A 19,675-nucleotide genomic window follows, 5' to 3' on the forward strand; every position below is an offset into this window, starting at 1 on the left:
GATTCTGTTTCAAGATGAACCTGTACATATTTGGAAAAGCAGGATCTATATATTATGATTATCACTTGCCAATCAGTCCTACAGGAGGGTCAAAATTGACATGTCTTTTAAAACTAGGAGAGAGATATATATATATAAATATATGTGTGTGTGTGTGTGTGCTTACACATGTGCATAAATAGACTACATATGTGTATAACTGTATACTATATAAATAAAAGCATGTGTGTATATATAGATATATATATAAAATCTATACAGACACACACACACACACACACACATGCACCCCTCCCACCACACACACTCACACATATATAGTTGTATGTAGCTAGTAGAAAAAACATTTCTAGAGTTCCCCTGACCCTTTAAGGAAGACCAAAGCCGGTTACATCTGAATTTTGAGCCACCAAAGCATGTTGAAGCAGGAGTGCCCAGGAATGCTTGCAGCAACATTCAAGATACAGGCACATGTCAAGAGTTTTGCAAACAATTCGGTATAAAAAACAACTGTCAGCCAGTGTTTTGGGAGAGAGTTGGGGGTGGGAGGAGGTAAGAGAGGGAGTTACATGGACCTGTATCGTTACTGTGATAATAGTACGTTTTTTGGCACTGCTGCATGAAGTCCTGCTTTCCCTCTGAAGGCTGGAGGGACCCCATGATAGCTGGAAACAGAGGGAGGCTGGACATGCGTTTCTAACAAGTGTTAGAAAAGTTGAGCACCTGACTCTTTACAATGAGGTGGCTGGAGACACCTCTTGGCCTAAGAAAAACCAAAAGAGAAAGGAAGGATCAAAGTAAAAGAAAAGGAGACATTTGCTCTAGAGGTAAAGCCTGTAGCTTCTCAGTGCTGTGTGCACCCAATGGCCCCTTACTGTCTTCATCCCACTTTGACTGCCTTAAATCAGGAGGAGCCCAAAAAATCCCGCTCAAGGTGCCTGCCAGGCCCCAGATGTGTCCAGTGATGCTGCAAGTGCAGGGCGAGACCAAAGCCAATCAGCTGCAGGCTGTTATTGCTGGTGAAATCAAGCAAACGATTTCAATTCCCCCATCAGAGGAGAAGCATGGACCATGGTTGGCCAAATTTCTGGTCTAATCTAGTTTAACGGTATAAACATAGTGGCAAATCTGGAGGATTCTTGGCTGGGCACCAGTATTACCCTCAGTGCCTCAAAACTCCCCTGGGCTAAGGAGGAAGAGGGCTGGGATGACTGCACCCCACTTTTCAATCTTTTTCTACCCAGTTCTCTTCAAAGCAGTCAGCCCATGGACACTGAGACATTAAAATGAGAGGGGGAAGGTTAAAGTGGTGCCTCTTTCTTCATCCCTCCCCTTGCTTTGCACGCCCCAACCTGGAAGGCAGCACACGCTTTCCAAACCATGGAGAGGTTGAAGCTTGGGCTCTTCTGCTGGCTGAGGCCAGCTGCCTGGTGTGCTGGCAGAGAGACAGGACTTCTCCCACAACCCACATCCATGATGCCTACAAAAATACAGAGGGGATATTCACTGCCCTCCTTGTGACTTACAAGGGATTGCTTCTTGTTCCCACTAGAGCATCAGTGGAATAAGAAAGAGACAAGCATCTGAAGTCAGGCCCGTCCATCTGCTGGTCACCTTTATCTACTTCAGATGGAGTCCAAACAAAAACTCAGTCCCTCTGAAATCCCTAGAGGGGACTGCATTAATGTAACTCACCCCTCTTCTTGCTTCCTCTGCAACCTGCTAATCACAGGAGAAAACCTGGGAGGAAGTGAAAACTTTCTGGTGTGCGCAGTGAGCCATCCAAGTCCCCCCGTAACTAGGTGCTGCGGGCCAGGTTCACAGCTTGGTGCAAAGCAATGCAAAGCTGAGGCCAACCAAAGCTGTTCTAAAAACACCAGCTACAGGCCTGACCTGATACTCCCTTTTATGGCCCACGTCAACCTCGGATCTTTGTCTCAACAGGAAAACCTTTTTTGGTGGCTTCTATGGCTGATCATTCATATGTTCCAGCTCAGGCACACGCCTTGTCTGTGCGTTACCTCGTTGGATTAAATTTGCTCATATCCTTTTGTTCCATGTATTAAAATATTCTATAAAATCAAGTGACCAAAAATCTATAGCTCTAAGAATACCTGGTTATCTTCTTTTTTTTGTTGTTTTTCATGTGTTTTTTGTTTGTTTCTAATCACAGTTAAACCTAAACAAAAGAAATGGAGAAGGGGGGGGGAGAAAAGAAAAAAATGTTTCATGAAAGTCTAATCAGGAACTGAATTGCACGGCTGACATAACCAGCTCTCAGAAGGAGTCCTCACAAATTGGAGGGCAGTTTGGATCTGACAGGTTCCAGATCCCCTGTGAACACTATGGATTCTTTCCGCCCACCAGCAGTCAGAGAAGCAGCGCCTGCAGTGCTGGCCCCAAACACCAGCGGATGCGGTAAAGAACCTGAGGACATCTGACGTGGTAAAGTCACACGCCCAGGAATTGAGCTACAAGGCTTCCCAAGAAGTCCAGTCCCTCCACCAGGAAAAGGAGAGAAGCTGGAAACAGATTCTCTAGAGGAATGAGGAGAACTTTGGCTCAGTGTCTGAGCCAGCTCTTGGGGCAAAGATGGCTGGGAAGCAGAAATCAACTTGATGTCCTGGTTCAGACGTCCCGGTGGCACAGGCGGCGTGCTCTTGGACTGCAGGATCTGCGGAGGTGGGCTGGCGGTCTGAGGCAGGAGCAGAGATCCGTGAGAGCCTGAGGCCCCAGAAGGGCCACATTGAAAAGTTCTTGTTGCCACTGGGCTCTGACTAGGAGGACTAAGGCCAGAAGGGGTATAACAGGGAGAGGCGACACCAGACTGTTGTAGTGGAGACATGGAGGCAAAAGGTGGCCGTTCTTGGTGGAGCTGGGCTATCGTTCCAGTTAAAGATCCTAATGCACTTGGATGTGTTTGGCACAGACCTGAGGATGGCCCACCAGAGGCCTGTGCCAGCTGGCTTAGGCTGGAGGATGGAGAGTTGGAAGAAGGAGGGGGTTGGAAGTGATTCATTCCCCCCAAAGTCCCACTGCCCGAGAGCTGCTGTAACTGTCCCCCCTGCAGTGGTCTTGTGGAGGGCTGGAACTGGTTGAGAAGACTAGGGGGTGAGTTTGATGAGAGCTGGGTGAGTGATGTTGATGGGGAGCTAGTGGTGGCTTGCTGGAAGTGCCCAAATCCACTGCTGGAAAGGGCTGGCTGCTGCTGCTGCTGCTGCTGCTGCTGTTGCTGTTGCTGTTGCTGCTGCTGCTGCTGCATGGGCTGAGCTGTACCTAAGGGTGATCCAGAAGGTGCGTGTTGGAACTGGCTCAGGCCCACTGAGGATGTGCCGCTCAAACCCGGCTGGCTTGAGCCACCTGGAGGAGATCCCACCTGGAACTGGCCTAAGCCGGCAGCAGCTGAGAATCCTGCGAGCTGCTGGATGTGGAAGGAGGAGGACGAAGGGGTTTCTGCTCCTGGTGTATGCAGCTGGGATGGAGTACTGGAGGGAGAGCCAACGGCAGAAGGGCCGGTCGATGGGATTAGAGACTGAAGCCTTTTCAGCTGTCTTGGAGTCTGGTTGGATTGCTGTCCCAAGGAACCCAAGACGGACACTGGAGGACGGAAGATGGCTGTCGGGAGGCGTGGGTGGTGGGTCAGAGCTATAGCGACAGAAGTGGTGGCTGCTGCAGCTTGCAGGGGTGCCTGGATCAGTGGAGTCCAGATGACAGGGGTGGGTGTGGATGCGGCAGCGGCAGCAGCAGCGGCGGCAGCCTGGACATTGTGAGCACAGTGTGCCATCTCTCTGTCGTGCTGCACAATCTGCTGGATGATCTCATTCTCTTGGTAGTTGAAAACACCCGAATTGAGGTCATGCTGGACTTTATGCAGCAGAATGGAATTTTTCTTGCCTGTAGAGAAAGTGAAGAGAGAAAGAGTCATTCTGGTATGTCAAAGCATGGGAGACTTCCTCAAAGCTTTCTGCCAGACTTTCCTCGAATTGTTGGCACTGTCTCCCCTCCACTGTCATTATGTGCTCACAGTCTCTGTGCTCCAGCAATAAGATGACAAACATCACATCTTCTGCTTTTGTGGTATGATCAACAAACCTCAAGATCCCATAGAAATGTGCCTGACAGGACACATATTCTTAGTTAGACAGTAAAGCCACTTTTGGTAAGTGTGGCAGACGGCTAGCAAAGCTTATGAATCTGGAAGATTCCCATTTTGCACCTCATAATCTGAACTTCCATTAGAAAAACAGAATAAAACCAAAGGCTGCAATTTTTGTGTTTGCAAAGGAAAACCTCAAAAATGGAAGTCCAGTGAAGTCTCCTGAGTCTTCAGCTACTCTCCTTCAGCTACACCTTTTCCTCGTCTGTCTCATGCAACTTGTTCACTCTGGAGTCAAATATGTGGTTTTAGCTGAGAGGAAATTTCTCTATGAATAAGGGACAGAAGGACTTTACGTGCTGGAAAAGCTCAGCTGGCCCAAGTAAGAGACCTCAGACATGCTGCAGCTACCATCTTACTTGGCCGTGCCCTTCTAGCCCCAGCTTTAAGGAAACTGCAGGCTAGCAAACGTCATGTTCCAGCTGGACTTCCTAGCCTGCAGCAAAATATTAGCTCAGCGCTTTGCCTTTTCAATGGGCTGGAAAATGTGGCGTAATGAGTTTGTCTGGCCTGAGAGTGCACCTGGCACTGAAGGGATGCACTCTCCTGGACTGAAGGACAGAATCGTTCAATGCAGGGCGATGAGATGCTGCCAGCGATGCCCTTTCACCAGAGCACAAATGCCTTCTCAAAGGAGAGGATTTCTGATGTGGACAGGCTCTCTGCATAATGGCTTTCATATCTCTGTTTGCATAACAGCAAGCGAACTGGTAACTCTGCCAGCATTGATTTATAAGGAGCTGGTATATGCTGATTTGAATGATTTTCTTACAAAATTAGTGTGGATTAGATCCCTGTTCTTGCCTTTTCAAGGGTCCTCTATCCTGACAACATATGCCAGTTTGAATTGATGACAACACCTGCCTATGGGCTTCCTTTTCACTTTTGTTTACGGAAGCTGTTTGGATTTGAAGGGTTCAGCCTAGTAAATTCTCTGTGTGTGTGTCTGTGTGTGTGCATGTGCATACCTGGTGCCCTGGTTGTGTGTCTGTACACAGTTCATTTTGTAGCTGAAGCTCAGGGGGTAAGTATAGAAGGGTCACCTCTAGATGAGGCACCAGCCAGTCTGGATCAGATCAAAAGGTGTATTAACCCTCTTCCTAAAGCCAATGTATCCCCAGGCCCCGCACCCATTAGCAAACCTCTGCTCTGATTCAAATTCATTTCTGCTGGTTCTTGTCTGATCACTTCTAGTTCCTGTACAGGACCAGGGCAAACAGACAGCATCTTGCCAATTGCTGCGGATTTACAGAGCATGAGATAGCGGCAGGTATGGAATGGAGGCCTGGATGTGGAAGGGCTTCTTCTTCTGTATTTTAACCCCCAAATCATGTCACGCTTTAAGAATTAAAGGCTGACAGCACAGTTCATGTCAATGAAGTTTCCTGCAAACAAGGGCTTGTCCATTGAACTTGTCTCCACACTTTGACGAAATCACAACCTTCAAGATAAGTCAATCGTTGATATTATCGACTAAGACCACAGTATGATATTTAATTTGTCCCATACAGCATTCTAGTTTAAATTGGTCAGCTGATAGTTTCCAAGAAGGAATGGTTGAATGGACTGCCACTCTTTTAGTGTATGGGTTTTTTAGTGTATGATGTATCTTTTACATTTGTAACAGATAAAAGAGTAAGAGTTTAAGGACATGCCTCTTTACTCTAGCCAAATGTAAAATCAAACATCTGTCAGCAAAGAACTTGAATGACACTCTGAAGAGGGTAGCTGGTATCCTGGTGCCCTAAAAAGTAACTCTGAAATGGTAGAGTCTTGAATATAACTAGTTGAGTTCCAAATCTACCACCAGAAAAAGGTGAAACATTTTTTGCACAAATAAGGAGGAAATTGTAAAGTATAAGGGAGATACTAGTCACTACCACATATAATGCTAGGAAGGCATACAGTATGATGTTTTAGTTCTAGTGTCTAGCTGGAAAGAATGAAAAGATACAGAAAATATCCACAAGAATCAGGCTTGAAAAACATCAGTGAATAAGTACAACGTATTCAGCTTCTCTCAGAGAAGAGGTGATTTGATACCGATTTATAGGGAACTTCACAGATGAAGGAAGCTGCTAAGAACCATTGCCTTCAGTTCCAGAAGGACCCATGAGATATCGTGATTTTAGACAAGCCCATAAAAAAAAAGAAGGAGCAATCTAACTGTAATTGTAGTTAAGCATTGGAAGAACACACTAAGGGTTTTTCCTTTACTGTACTTTTTAAAATCAAGCGTTTATCTCTTTATAAAGGACAAGGTGTGGCATAACTGAGTGCTATGCAATAGTGCTAGGCAATTGTTCAGAGCGGGTAGAGCTTGCAATCTACAGCGGGCTGAACTGCACCATAAAACCAAGCCACTAAAATGCTGACAGGGTTTTGATTCTAGATCTGCAACTGGTGCGTTTGGGACGTCTCTGTTGTGGGTAGTGATACGGGATGCTTAATGCTTTTGTGTTTTACCTACTGCTAATCACTCCCTCTGAAAAAAGCAGTAAGGCATATGAACTGGCCTTTCTTTTCTCGCCTCGGAGAAAGACACCAGCCCTGGAAGGACACAGTCCTGAAGGTAAACAGTGTTCTGAGCTGCTCATGTCATCTTACAGGGGCTGGAGAGCTTGTCTGCGCTGGAAGCGCGTCTGTAGGATATGTATATACTGTCTGTTTCATTGTATACCGGACTGGAATAGACAGCACCAGATACCCCCTAAACAGACAGATCCTGGTTCTACCTGCCGTGCATGCAGCCAGGCACACCAGAGCGAGCATGAATGTCACCTTTAAACTTAAGAGCATTTTTGCAGTGAACATACAGTGAAGGGGAGTGAATGGCGCAGAGGGTCATGCTGCACACACACACACACACACACACAGATAATTTCCACCTATGCACTCACAAACAAATTAGATCACAAAGAGCTGCTTAAACAGAAACAGAAATACTAACCGCTCCAAGTCTGGAGAGAAGGAACAACCTATCTAAATAAAATTGACAGGTAAGAGAGAATCTGGCCAGCACACTTGAGTTAAAGAGGGATTCAGACTGCAGGTTTGTAATCATTCTCTTTCTGGAGTTGAAGGTACAAATCCCAGCATGGGGAATCTGTAGCTATCTTGCACAACTGCAAGGTCAGGATGCGGATGGGAGACGGCATGCTGAGCTCAAAGCAGACAGGCAAAAAAGCCGCCTTACCACATTTGCTTTCTTCATAACACACTGTCAAAACTAGGCTGAGTAGGAATGGCTAGGGGTAGAAGAAGGAGAAACAGCAGATGTTGCTAGTGCAGCTTTCCAAAAAGCTCAATACCAGCAACTGCTCTGTGTTTCCATCATTACACCTCATCTCACTCTTTTACTTCCATGTCACCTGTCTTTGGCTTCTGATTTGCTTGTCTGTGCTTGAATAGCCTGCAATTTCCAATGCTGCCCTCAATTCAAATGAGAACCCATAGCGATGTTAATCAGAGTTGCACGGATGAATTGAGGGGACTGATGTTTTCATAACCGGAGCTCTTCAAGACACAGAAAGAGCTGAACAGCGGATTCTGGTTTCCTTGGCAGAGCACTAAATAGAGAATATGCTAACCTTTTCCAAACATGCATACTATTTACTGGAAAATGGTTTGATCAAAGCTCCTTAAGTTTGTGTCAAATTGATAAAATAGTTCCAGCAAAAACCTTGGAATTATTATTTTTTTTAGTTTTTAAAACAGAACATTTCAGTTTTCCTTTAAAATTACATTACACTTTACTGTTTTCCTGAGCCCAACTTGCATGTGTCAACTGTTTCGTTAGATCAAATTTTTCTTTTCTGTTTTGCCAAGAAAGTCTCAAATTTCTGCTCCAGAACATTTAAAAAAATTACTGAAAACGTTCTTTCGGTTACTGAAGGGGAGAGGAATTTTTCAAAATCATTTTTCAAAATTGTACTTGATTAGCGAACTGAAAAATTAATTGGTTCCACCATTCTAGTTAATTGCATCATTTACATGATGTTTCCACACACCAGTATAAGTCTTATTAGTTGCTTCTGGAGAAAAGCCTCCTTCCAACCAGCACCAGATGAGAACAGGCACACAGCAGAGTCCTGGTGGGACAAAGACATTTTCCTGGCAGGTCTGACTAAAGTCCTGCATGAAACATAAGTTAACAGTGGAACAAGGCAGTAGGAGCAAGTTTGCTTGGGCAGGTGGATCTGAGATTATTTCTCCTCCTCATCTTATTTATGAAATTGCTTCAGTTTCAAATTCATTTTTCCTGCTCTGGATTTATTGTCACAGCACCTGCCTCAAAAGGAGAGCAGAAAAGACAGCAATCAGAGGACTGAAAGGCTGATTAGTTTGGCTCTGTGTAACCCTAATTGAAATGGTGTTCTGCAGCTCACAGCTCCACTCAGTGAACCGCAATAGAGTCCTGTGTTCTTGCTAAGCCAGTGAGAAGCTTCATTAGGAGAAAGGAAAAGGGACTCCTGTTTCCCCTTCAATCTAATCATGGAAGCACGGAGGCTGTATGTACAGTTTCTCCTTCTATGTTGTTTATCCCACATAAATTGAAGTGCTGAGCAGAGTCTAAGGTACTAAGATAAACAATCCACCCAAGCATTTCTCCTAAACCCAAAAGCACTATACAGATTTACTGAGATGCCACGGAGCTGGCACAGGAGCCATTTGCAACCACCTCATGCACCAACTCCCCACCCTTGCTTACTCTGAGCTAGCTCAAGGCCCCTTACCTTTCTACAGAGGAGAGAGAAGCTGCCTTGGGTTTCTGCAGGGCAAGCGGTGTGTGACAACCTGATGAAGGCAGGACTGGGTGGCTCCCAAGCAGCCACTTGGGCTGGATGTGCCCCTGCACAGGACTGAGGGACAGTTAAACTAATGGAGCTACGGAGCACAGTCAGTTAAAGGACTTAAGACTAAAAGGTCTCCATGGCACAACTGACTTTTTTGTTCTCTTTGTACAGCTCCTAACACAATATGATCTTTTCCCATAGTCAGACAAAAATAAATATCATCAATGGAGTGCTCTGGGTTCTAAAAACTCCCTGTTTTCCTCACTGCAACAACAGGCTAAATACAGGGGAAAAAAGGAAGATATTTAGAGCCTAGAAGATGTTCATAGCAAAGCTACTGGTGCTTTGAAGTGAAGTGGGATATGTAAAATTATGGAAACTAAGCAAATAGATGTTGCTCCCTTAATAGAGAATTGCAAAGTCAGATTTTCCTCAACTGTAGATAGCACACAGAAGAACAGGGAGAAATGCTCATGTGATTTCATAAAAGGAGCCAGCACTCAACAATAATTCTTCTATCAAATAATCAAAATTAGCCTTCTGTTGTTAAAATTCTGCACAGACACAGGGGAAATTAGCTGTGACTTTCTGTTCATTTCTCTTTTCAGTTCTGTCTAAGCCCACCGGCTGCAGTTTAAGAATTGAGGTCACTAAATTGCTTTCTGAATTTGCATGTATTTGAAATAATCTTACTTTATTAGGCTGGTTTATGCCCTGGCCTGCTGTCAAAGCGGCTGCCCTCTGCCACATGGTTACTTCTTTCGGGTCTTTGCTTCTTATTATCCATACGACTGGGTACTAAACACCCTGCTTGGATCACTGGTTGCAGCAAAGGGCTCACAGCACATTGCAGCTTTGAAGGTGGCCTTTGCCCTCTCTTGCCTATGGGTTACTTGTGTCCTGAGCTGGTCTCCCGTGGTAATTCAGTTTGCTGCCACCGTCCCCAGAAGGGCAATACAGCGACTGGCAACTGCAGGCAAAGAAACCCTGGACATACTCAGTAACTGGCAGTTTGCCACAGCTGCTTCTATGCCCCAGGGGAACTCTTCTGCACTGGGACTGTATTGGCTGGAAGGTCTCGCTGCACCAGCTCTTGCCACTGTCTTAAGGGTCCGTGTATACAGGGAAATGAGCTGGAACAGAGATTTCAAAATAATTCTTAACTCCCAGTACATGTGCTCTTTCCTGTTCAAGCCTGACTTTCTCTCAAATGTAAGTTAACCCACACTGAACTGTATTAACTGTCATGTAAAGGTTTCTGGTCAGAACTGAAGTAGCTCTTGGAAGCAAAGCAAAGCCAGCTGGATCAACTCGAAAAGCATCCACAGAGGAGTTCAGCGCACTTAACAAATCTGCTCTAGAAACTAATTCAGATTAACTTTCCTGAGAGCCTGGCTGTGTAAATACATTACAAACTGGATGTGCAGTTCTCGATGAACTGATCTGCAGGAGTTGCAATTTGTGTGCTCTTAAGCCGTGATAAGTACAAGGCAGCACCCACCTGCACACTGCAGTTTCATTTCGCTCTTGCTAAAGCTGTATCCTTTGAACTCTGGTGGTACATTTAAAGTACAATAATATCTCCTTCTCCCCTGCTCTGCCCTCTGCAAGCCTATGTGGAGTTACACCTGTACACAGGGGTTTTATTGCAGGAAAGTCAAATATCATATTGAAAGGGAAATAAATTTTATCAGTGTAGAACCCATTGTACTGGAGAGGTTAGCTGAATCTGTTGTCTTATTACCATCTTAACAAACAATAATGAGTTCAAAGATTTAAAATGGACAATTCCCTGTCTTTCCAAGTGGAGGTCTTCCCTCCCTGTACAGCTCAGGCCTGCCACTGATTGCTTCTCCTCTCCCATAAACCGAACAGATATCTTCCAAAATATGTGGCATCTCTTTTAACAGACAGAACACAACCTTTAACTGGGCCAAACTGCTGTAGGTCAAATGATACAGTGAACAATGTTATCTGATGAATCTCATGACAGTTAAAAAAAACCCTAAAATAAATTAAGCTCTTCCCTCCCACTCTTCACACTTATGCCCATCATACAGAGCTTTGCAGAAAAATAATTGAATATATAGAGCTATCTAGAGCAAACTGTTTGTGAATATCCATGAATGGGTGTAAGAATTGTGTAATTCTGGAGTGCCTGTGATGCCCTGTGCTGCCTGATGCATGGTGTCCTGGCTGTTACTTATTGCTGGAGACTGAAGCCAAAGAGCTACCTTCTCCTCAAATGGCAGAAGTGCTTGTGTCTGGAGCCAAAGCTCCTGCACTCATTCTCAGTGCCCTACTGGAGCTGACAGCTGTGACAGGGACAGATTCTGGAAGACTCTGGACATTCTGGCACTGTTTTTCTGTCATTTGTGTGCTTTGCAGTGTGGTCTGGTTGCAGATAGCTACTGGACTGCCTTCAAGGCAGGAAAAGTCCCCTGAGTCTAGAGGTGTGGTTGGTAAGCAGGTCCGACTTCATGTAATTAAAGAGGAGGCTGAAAATTATTTTTAAAGGTGTTGGAATGGTAAAATGTTATCTGAACAGGTGTTTTATTTTGATGCAGATAGCAAAGAGCTGTGGACGTGGCTCTCTAAATATAAAAGGAATCTGGTAACTTGGGGGACCCATGGAGATGGGGCACAAATATATTGTATCTCCTCCAACTCTCTCACTTCTGCTTAATGTCTCTCAGCTAGCCAACTACCCGTTTGTAGTACTAGTGACTCCTGCCTAGACAACCAAACTTCCCAGAGAACTTGCACCCTGCAATGTAGACATGGGTTGGGATAAACTGATCTGACCAAGGTCATTTACAAAGTCAAAGACAGGTCTCCTGCGATCTCATCACCACCCCCCACTGTCCCTTCTATTGGGGTGTCTTAGGCTTTATTTTCCTTCTAGAGTTGCATGAGAAATGGCACTTCATATTCAGGTGAACAGGGTTGCCAGTTCACCTTAATTAAGCTGAAGTAATTTGCATTCACTCATGGCTGGTGAGTTGCCTATATCCTTCCTTAGGCTAAACACAAAATACACTGAGTCTGGGCCTTCACTTCCAAACAAAAAGAAATTCAAATATTCAATTCCTGCTTAAGTCCAAGCTCCTATCCTGCATATCAGTGCTAGATAGCATTTCCAGGGTGTGATTCACCTAAGCCATTTTAGATAGCCACCTTAGGAGAAGACGAATCACACTCTAAATGCCTTTTTCTCTCTGCTGACTATAAAAAGTCAAATTCAGATCTCCACATTGTAGTGCTGGAAATGATGGGAGAGGATTTCAAGTCAGAGGAATACACATAGTGGTATTTGAACTCTGATTCCTCATGAACAGTTATGTTCGTGGGTTATCCAGATGACAACAGAGGACACAACACAGGAGAACCTGTGTTATCTCTTGTCAGCCACTGATACCCTCACCTTCTCAGTACTTGGATAATAACATTCCACCTCCTTAAAGGGCTGGGCAGAGTTCAATGTGATTTTGAAATAAAGCTTTCTCCTAAAGCACACACACTCTAGCATCATATACCTGGGCCACAGGAACTTTTATCCTTATATCACCTGTGCCTGTATCAGCAGCCTCAAATAAGAAGCATATGTAGCCTTATGATCAAATCTGCTTGCTCATCTCACATGTGCAGCTCTTTGGGGGTTACTCACCTGCATACAGTAAACAAATTTGGGACTACAATTTGGATACAGTGTAAAATTTATGCTGAGTACATATTGGTTTATTTATACACATTTCAGTTTGTTTCATTTATTCATATGATCTTGCACAGCACCTGACACAAGGGAGTAGGCAGCTAAGAAACATTCAAAGACAGAGCTCCACCTTTGTTAGCATTATTTTCCCTGTGGAAGAGATGAGGAACTGAGGCACAGAGCAAAGGCATGACAAGGACAAACAGGGAATCTGTGGCAGAGCTTGGCACAGATCCCAGATCTTCTCATTCACAGTTCACCTAGCCTAACACAGGTCAGCCCTTCCTCTGAGGCAGCAGATCCCAGAGTATTAGTCATGACCTAGACAAGCGGGGTTGCAAACCCAACAGGATTTCAATTGCAGAAGCATGATCACGAGCTGTCAAATAGGGTGCCCAGTCAAAAAGTTTGGAAACGGCTATTTTTGTGGCTTGTTTATATGACAAAGCTTTTAAAACTTCTACCACTATAATATCTTGAACAGACACTCTTGTACCGTAATAATATATAATTGTATTTAGAGACTGGTATGGTGTTGTCTTAGCTTTTCTTTGTTTTTTTAGCATCTGCAATGCCTGGAGGAAATGCAAGGCACCTTTCATCCTGGGTTAACTGGGATCCTTGTATCAAAACATATGCAACTGGCATTCAAAACTATGTGGCGAAAAATTCCTGATGAAAATGAAAAAATAACTTCCTCTGGCTTTAAGTATGCTTTCAGCTCTCACCAGTGACCTTGATACGGATGGTAAGCAACCTTATGACAGACATTTATGGTATTTATTACAGCACAACGAACAATGGAAAATAATTGTCCCCCAATATTTTTTGAACGCATCAGTGAATTTTGATTCGACAATATTCACGACCCGTATTGTATTTATTTTCAATGAACATTTGAGCAGTTGTGTTTTACAAGTGCAAATACTTGTGAAAATCTAATTTTAAGCTTCAATGGCCACGGAAAGCCAGTTTCAAAGCCAGTCAGGAACAGAATGATGCAACTTACGTAACTGATGCATCACAAACTAGGACGATTCACAAATGCTTGTCAGACAAAGAATTACTCACTGGAGAAATGAACAAATCATTTCAACACACAAATACTACAAAGAATTTTACAGCTTGGTCAAGAACAAGAAAAAGAGAAAGATTTAATCAGTGGCAAAATGATCATTAATCAGTGATCAGCCTAATTTCCTTGAGTCTCAATCTTCAGGCCCTGAGCCTGTGGAGAGTTAGGCGTGTGACATTCTGCAGGTTGAAGAGTTCTTTAGAGTCTGAAGTTACTCAGAGAGCAGAGTTAAGCAGGGACACAAATCTTTGCAGAATCCCAGCCTTAGTCAATTCACGGAGTCTAATCCCTTCCAGTCTTTAAAGAGCTCTGCAAGTGCAAAACACCTGGGAAACTTCTTCCCCAGCCATGCATGGCACAGGCAGGATGCCAATATCAATTCCCAGTAACAACAGAGGTTAGAAGGATACATCAACATGCTTTTTGCCGAGCGATCAATGTAGCTGACAGCTCCCTGAGGGGCCGTGCCCTTCATGCTGCTGCACTGCCCATCTACCAGCAGGAAGTGACGGGGGCACACAGATCAGGGTGCATCTGCCCCTCTCCTTCCCCTCTGCCTAGCCACAGGCTTTCAAACTGCATTTGCTCTGCAAAGTGAATGCCTCATCGCACCTCCAGTCAACCAGTACTGCTCCTGTTGCTTCAAGGGATGAGGTCTTACGTTCTCATCCTGTCTCCCTGCTACCTAGACAAGCTTAGACCGTGCTTTCCAAATCCTCCATATAGCAGGTAATCCTGTAAACATCTCTTCAGTCACTGTGACTGGATGGACTGAGATTTTTCTCCCTGCTCTCTTGATTCCTCACTGCACAGGGCGAATACTGGATGGATCTTATCCTGGTACCAGAATAGCGATAGAGCCCTCTGAATCATTTCATGTACTCAGTGAGGCAGGGGCTTCTCAAGGACATGTTGTCATCTGGGTAGAAGGGAGACAGTGAATGCACCACTGACTTGGAAAGAGGCTCCCATTTGCTTCCATCTTGTGTACAGATCCTGAGCTGAACCTAACAGGAATGAAAAATATGGTCCTGCTTCTGTTCATACCTGGCCTTTATGAACTGCTGTTCCTTAACTTCAGTCCTCTAGAATAATCCCTCTACTTTCAGAGAGAGTCTCAGCAGAATCTTGACTTCCCTAAAAGTCACATGCTGTTACACAGCTACTGCACTGCTCTTTCTGGATGGTGCACGTTTCAGGGAAAGGTGAAGAAATGCCTTATAAAGACAGGGATTTCCATGGGATCTGCCAATTTCAGTAGGGTGCACGTAACTCCCTTAGGCTCTTTTGGGAAATTCCAGCCAAAGAGTGTTGGGTGCAATGGGGTTGGAAAGTGCTATGAAGATGCTATTTTGCAATAGTAGAGGATGTGAAGTTGAGAGAACAGGCAGCTCTCAAGTCTGATTGCCAGGGAAACAAGGGTAACACTAGGATTTTCAATGTACGACTCTGAAGGTCTCTGCCTTTTATAAGGCATAGGGACTGACGTTGTCTCAGGTCAGCAGAATGGCAAAAGGAGGGGAGGACAATGCCAGAGCTCTGCACCAAAGGGCCTGTTATGCCAGTTGCTCTGTGTCACCTTCTGACCTTATGTTGACATTTTGCAGCTGTCTGTGGAAGGGAATTTCTCCTAGGGAAAGAAGCATGTGAGGTTCTTTATGCTGGTTCAGAATTTTCCATGAATTTTAGTTACGTGTGCAGCAGCACACAAAGCAAAAGACAAGAAGCACAGGACGCCCTGCCCACCCGTATACACAGTCGCAGAGAGCATCAGCCTAGGAAGCTGAGCAGCACTGACCACCTAAAGCTGAAGAATTTGAGATACAGTCAAGCTGGCCCATCCCTGGTTGCGCCTGACATTACATTTTCTTAGCGGTTTGTACAGTCTAATTTAAATAACCCAAGTGATGGGACTATTGCCACTTACACTAGGGCCTCATTAGTGTGGGCTTTGCCAAACTCTACATATTTAGCTCATAACCTTTTCCTCAGGGGTCACACTTTCTGATTTGCAGCAGGTAATGAGATGCACAGAATACAATGTTCCTGGCACGAAAAGCCCCAGAGGCACTGCACCCCTTGCTGGGATGCCAGCTTATTCCCTACCCCCCTCACCCCATTATCCTCCTTGCCTTCTGCATTGTACTCAGACCTGCACTGACCTTTTTGATTCTGAAAAGCAATGAAAATGCATGCAGTTTTAAGAGATGTACAATAAGAAGCTAAAGAAGTTAGACTGGGACTCTGAAATGCTCAGTCCCCAGCTCTGCAAAGACTTCTTGCATGACCTTGCATAAGTCACTTAATCTCTCTATGTTAAAACGTCTCTGGTTGTGACCAAGGAATGTTATCCTGGTCTCCTCTAGTCAGACAAGGATGTTTGCAGCACAGGTTATGTCTCCCACAGGACAGGAGAGCATCTTGGGATGGGTCACTATGAGCTATAACAATCCACTAACACTCTTTGGTCAATTGTGTTTACTTGGGGCTGTGGGAGGTTAGGTTTTTATCAATAGTGTATTTACACATTCTGAGCTAAAATTCAAAATCTGGTGAATTCACCAGCATGGCCCTGATGGCCTCAGATTGCAGATCTCGGTTCTTCAAAAAGACCTCTTGGAAACGAGTGGAAGCAGGAGCCAGCAGAAATGTATATGTGTGAGAAAGAAAGAGAGAAAAGGATGTGGATTTAACTGGCTGTGAATGGGGGTCCTTGTAGGAGCTGAAGTCAGGCAAGGAGAGACAGGCTGGGATCTCCTTCAGTTCACAACTCCAGCAAAGGAACTAAGGACCAAGCCTGGAGATGGGGTGCCAGGGCAGGAGGTAATGGGAAGGAGACCCTCACACCTTCTACTTACCAATTCTGTCCAGCCTGTCAAGAGCCACGGTTTCAAAAGCTCGCCGCATCATGGGATACTCTTCCAGCACCTCGTTGAAGTTGTCCACTGAGAGGGAGTAGAGCCGGCAGTAGGTATCAGCTCGCACGCTGGCTGTGCGCCGGCCACGCGTCAGCAGGCAAATTTCTGGAATGAAAAACCCAGCCTGAGAACATGGGGATGCACGCCATCACCCCTGCAATACAAGACCTGGCACTGTCACTCACAGGCAGTCCTGACTGCCACTCAGTCTCCTCTCTAGCTGGACTCTACCTGCTCTCCCACTGAAAACATGAACAGTGGTAATATTCTGCATATGCAGTAACATTTAAAAATACCAAGGGGCTCAGTTGTGGCAGCTGCTACACACAATTGCACCTCAGGGATTCTGCTGATCTAATTAGCCAGACAAGTTTTGTTATGGTGGATATCATTTGTGCATTCAGACTGGAGAAGCTGTCTTTCTCCAGCTCCTCATGGGCACTGGGAGCAGAAGGTGAAGCCGTGCTCTCATTGAAGCTAATTCTCTCTCTAGATTTGTAGTAAAGGCTCTGTGCTGACCTGTGGCTTTGGTGCCTGGTAGTAATTTTGATCCCCACACCCAGAACATTTGTCTTTTCAAAGTTTTCAAAGTTTTTTGTAGATATGCCACAAGCTTACAGACTGTCAGGGAAAGCCAAGTTAGTGGCACCTACTAACTCTTGGTGTATTTACACTGCAGTTATCTACTCCTAGGAGGATGCTCAGCTGGTTACAGAACAGAAAGCCCTTGACTCCACCATAAATGCCTGAGTTGGGCACAGACGCTCCTTGAACACTCAGCGGAGAGCTCCTGAGTCCTGCTTTTCCACTGATTACACACAGAGTATGGGCACCTAAGACAGGCACTTAAAGACAGATGGTGTGACCTAAAGACTGACAGCACTCTTCTCTGTGCTGTATGTTGGGTGTCAATCCACCAGCACCACTCTCAGGATTCATTCCGGGTCTACGCCAAAGCACTGGTATGGTAGCACTACAAGGTTATAAGCGTGTTATTAGGCTGCTTTCCTAAGGAAATGATGCTTATGAGACCATGCCATGTGTGTGAGGAGTTGTGTGTATGGTATCTAAACCACACTGAATGTCATGGGTAATTTTAATCAAATCTGTCAGAGTCCGGGTATCCTGACTCCAACCCTGTAACTCCAAATCCCAGCAAACTGACCCAGCTTGGTAGGGACATGCAAAATCCTTGTACTCCAGGTAGGTGCGGACAGGTTGTTTCAGAGGAACTAAGAGTCTAAGAAGAGTGTGGGAAATGCATGATAGGGATTTTTTAATAGAGAAAAGGCTTTATAGAAGGGAAGGAAAGGCAGGTTTCATTCTGCCCCCTCTCAGGTGGCCATTAATTGTGGAGCATTCAAGGCTTGTACTGAAACATGCATCTACCAGAGAACTGTCTGTCTTGGGCTGTCAGTGAGGTCTCTACGGGGCTCTGATAGGAGGGGTATCTCTATGTTACTCATAAGAGCAATATCCTAAATCTTCTCTCACAGTCTTTTCTGACCTCATGCTAATTTCACTCTTCCAGAGCTCTGCTGCTGATACATTACGCCTGCCTGCTGACCTTCTTGACATTTTGCTGAGCCACAGGCTGGGGAGATGATGGACTATGTTTTTTCCTCCGTGTTTATACGGTACCTCGTATGATAGATGCCAGACAGGAGGACTAGGCAACACTATAAATGTGCTTGGAGAATTGAGAACACTCCATTTTTTTCCTTTAGGTTCTCAGCTTCACAGATCTGTCAGTTTGCTTGGGGCAAAAAGAAATGAACCTACAAGAATTAAGTTTCTCTTCTCTGTTTTGTTATGATTTATTATCTAGACTCCTGCACTGCCCATGAGTCCCAGTCACCTCCCATTGCACAATTTACTATACGGGAAGCTGCAAGACAGGTGAGATGAACGGAGATGGAGGGTGGAGGAGGAGGTGCCTGGGGTATCAGTTCCACATGCTGCCATCCCTGTGTGTCCAGGACAAGTTAAGGAATGTATGAGCAATAGCAGTGGGTATCGCTGTGTAAGGGTGATTGACTAACACACACCTCCAAAGTAGGAGCCATCTGCCAGCTTGGTCTCCTTGTTGCCTTTGGTGAGGACGCTCACCACCCCATGCTGGATGAAGTACATCTTCTTGCCAATGGTGCCCTCCCGGATGATGTAATCCCCTGGCTGAAACACCTCGAACCGCAACTTGGTCAACATGGACGTCACAAAGTTGGGATCTGCGTTGGCAAAGAGGGGCATGGAGGCAACCAGCTTCCGGCAGTTGAAGTTTATGATTTCCTGACCACGATGTGATGCAAAGAGACGAGAAAGAGAGAGAGGGAGGGAGGAGAAAAGATGGGACGGGGAGCAGAAAAGACACACACATATGTTTAGTCAACATGTAATAACCTATGAAGATCCCCCACTTGACCTGTACATTACAAAGTGGGGAAAAAAAAAAAATGCTGTTCCTTTAGTCTGGCTCCCCCAGTGCAGGCTGGAATGGGCTCTGGATGCTCAGAGCATGTAGCAGTGTGAGCTGAAGCTGACAGCTTGACACCATGCTTCACTGCTTTCATTCATATGCTTTCTCTCTGAGCAGGGACAATACCCCCCAACCTCCCAAATACACACAATATACCTCTTTCTGCAGGAAACCTTAGACTGTGAGAGAGGTGCATAGCACTGGTGAAATGCTGTATGAAAAAGCCCAGGGCTCCTCTCGGGGAAAATGTTATAACTCACCTTGGCAGCCTTACGTTCTCTGTTGCCCTTGCTTGTCAATGAGATACTAAACAGCACAAATGTGCCAAGGTGCTCAGAGAAAGAATTATCCTGGGCAGATGGGGACAGCGTCAAGAGAGGGGAGGGAGAGGTGCCCACCAGTCACTGGGGCATGGGCTGGATCATCAACCTCAGATGAAGAAAACCCAATTCAGCTGTTCAGCTGTCATATAGCAGACAGGGACTGTGCCTCCTCCTGTGGCTTGGTGTCAGTCGGAGGGTATGACAGCACTTTCCACTGCA

At 45.3% G+C, this 19,675-nt stretch overlaps 1 protein-coding gene across 3 annotated transcripts in view; it reads right to left on the reverse strand.

The window, feature by feature from the left end:
• Positions 1–2,290: 2,290 nt before the first annotated feature.
• HCN4 (hyperpolarization activated cyclic nucleotide gated potassium channel 4) overlaps positions 2,291–19,675 on the reverse strand; it is a 104,349-nt gene continuing 86,964 nt past the window's right edge. The window contains exons 6-9 of one of the 3 annotated variants that reach the window (XM_050903455.1): positions 18,706–18,946; positions 16,598–16,762; positions 3,323–3,894; positions 2,291–3,205 (exon numbers count right to left, since the gene is read on the reverse strand). In XM_050903455.1, coding sequence (XP_050759412.1) covers positions 2,291–3,205; positions 3,323–3,894; positions 16,598–16,762; positions 18,706–18,946 — 1,893 coding nt within the window. Of the gene's footprint in view, positions 3,895–16,597; positions 16,763–18,705; positions 18,947–19,675 lie in introns of all 3 variants that reach the window. The other 2 variants (XM_050903454.1, XM_050903452.1) reach the window with 2 other exon arrangements.

Source organism: Gymnogyps californianus, chromosome 11, assembly GCF_018139145.2.
Source record: "Gymnogyps californianus isolate 813 chromosome 11, ASM1813914v2, whole genome shotgun sequence".
NCBI classification, from domain to species: domain Eukaryota; kingdom Metazoa; phylum Chordata; class Aves; order Accipitriformes; family Cathartidae; genus Gymnogyps; species Gymnogyps californianus.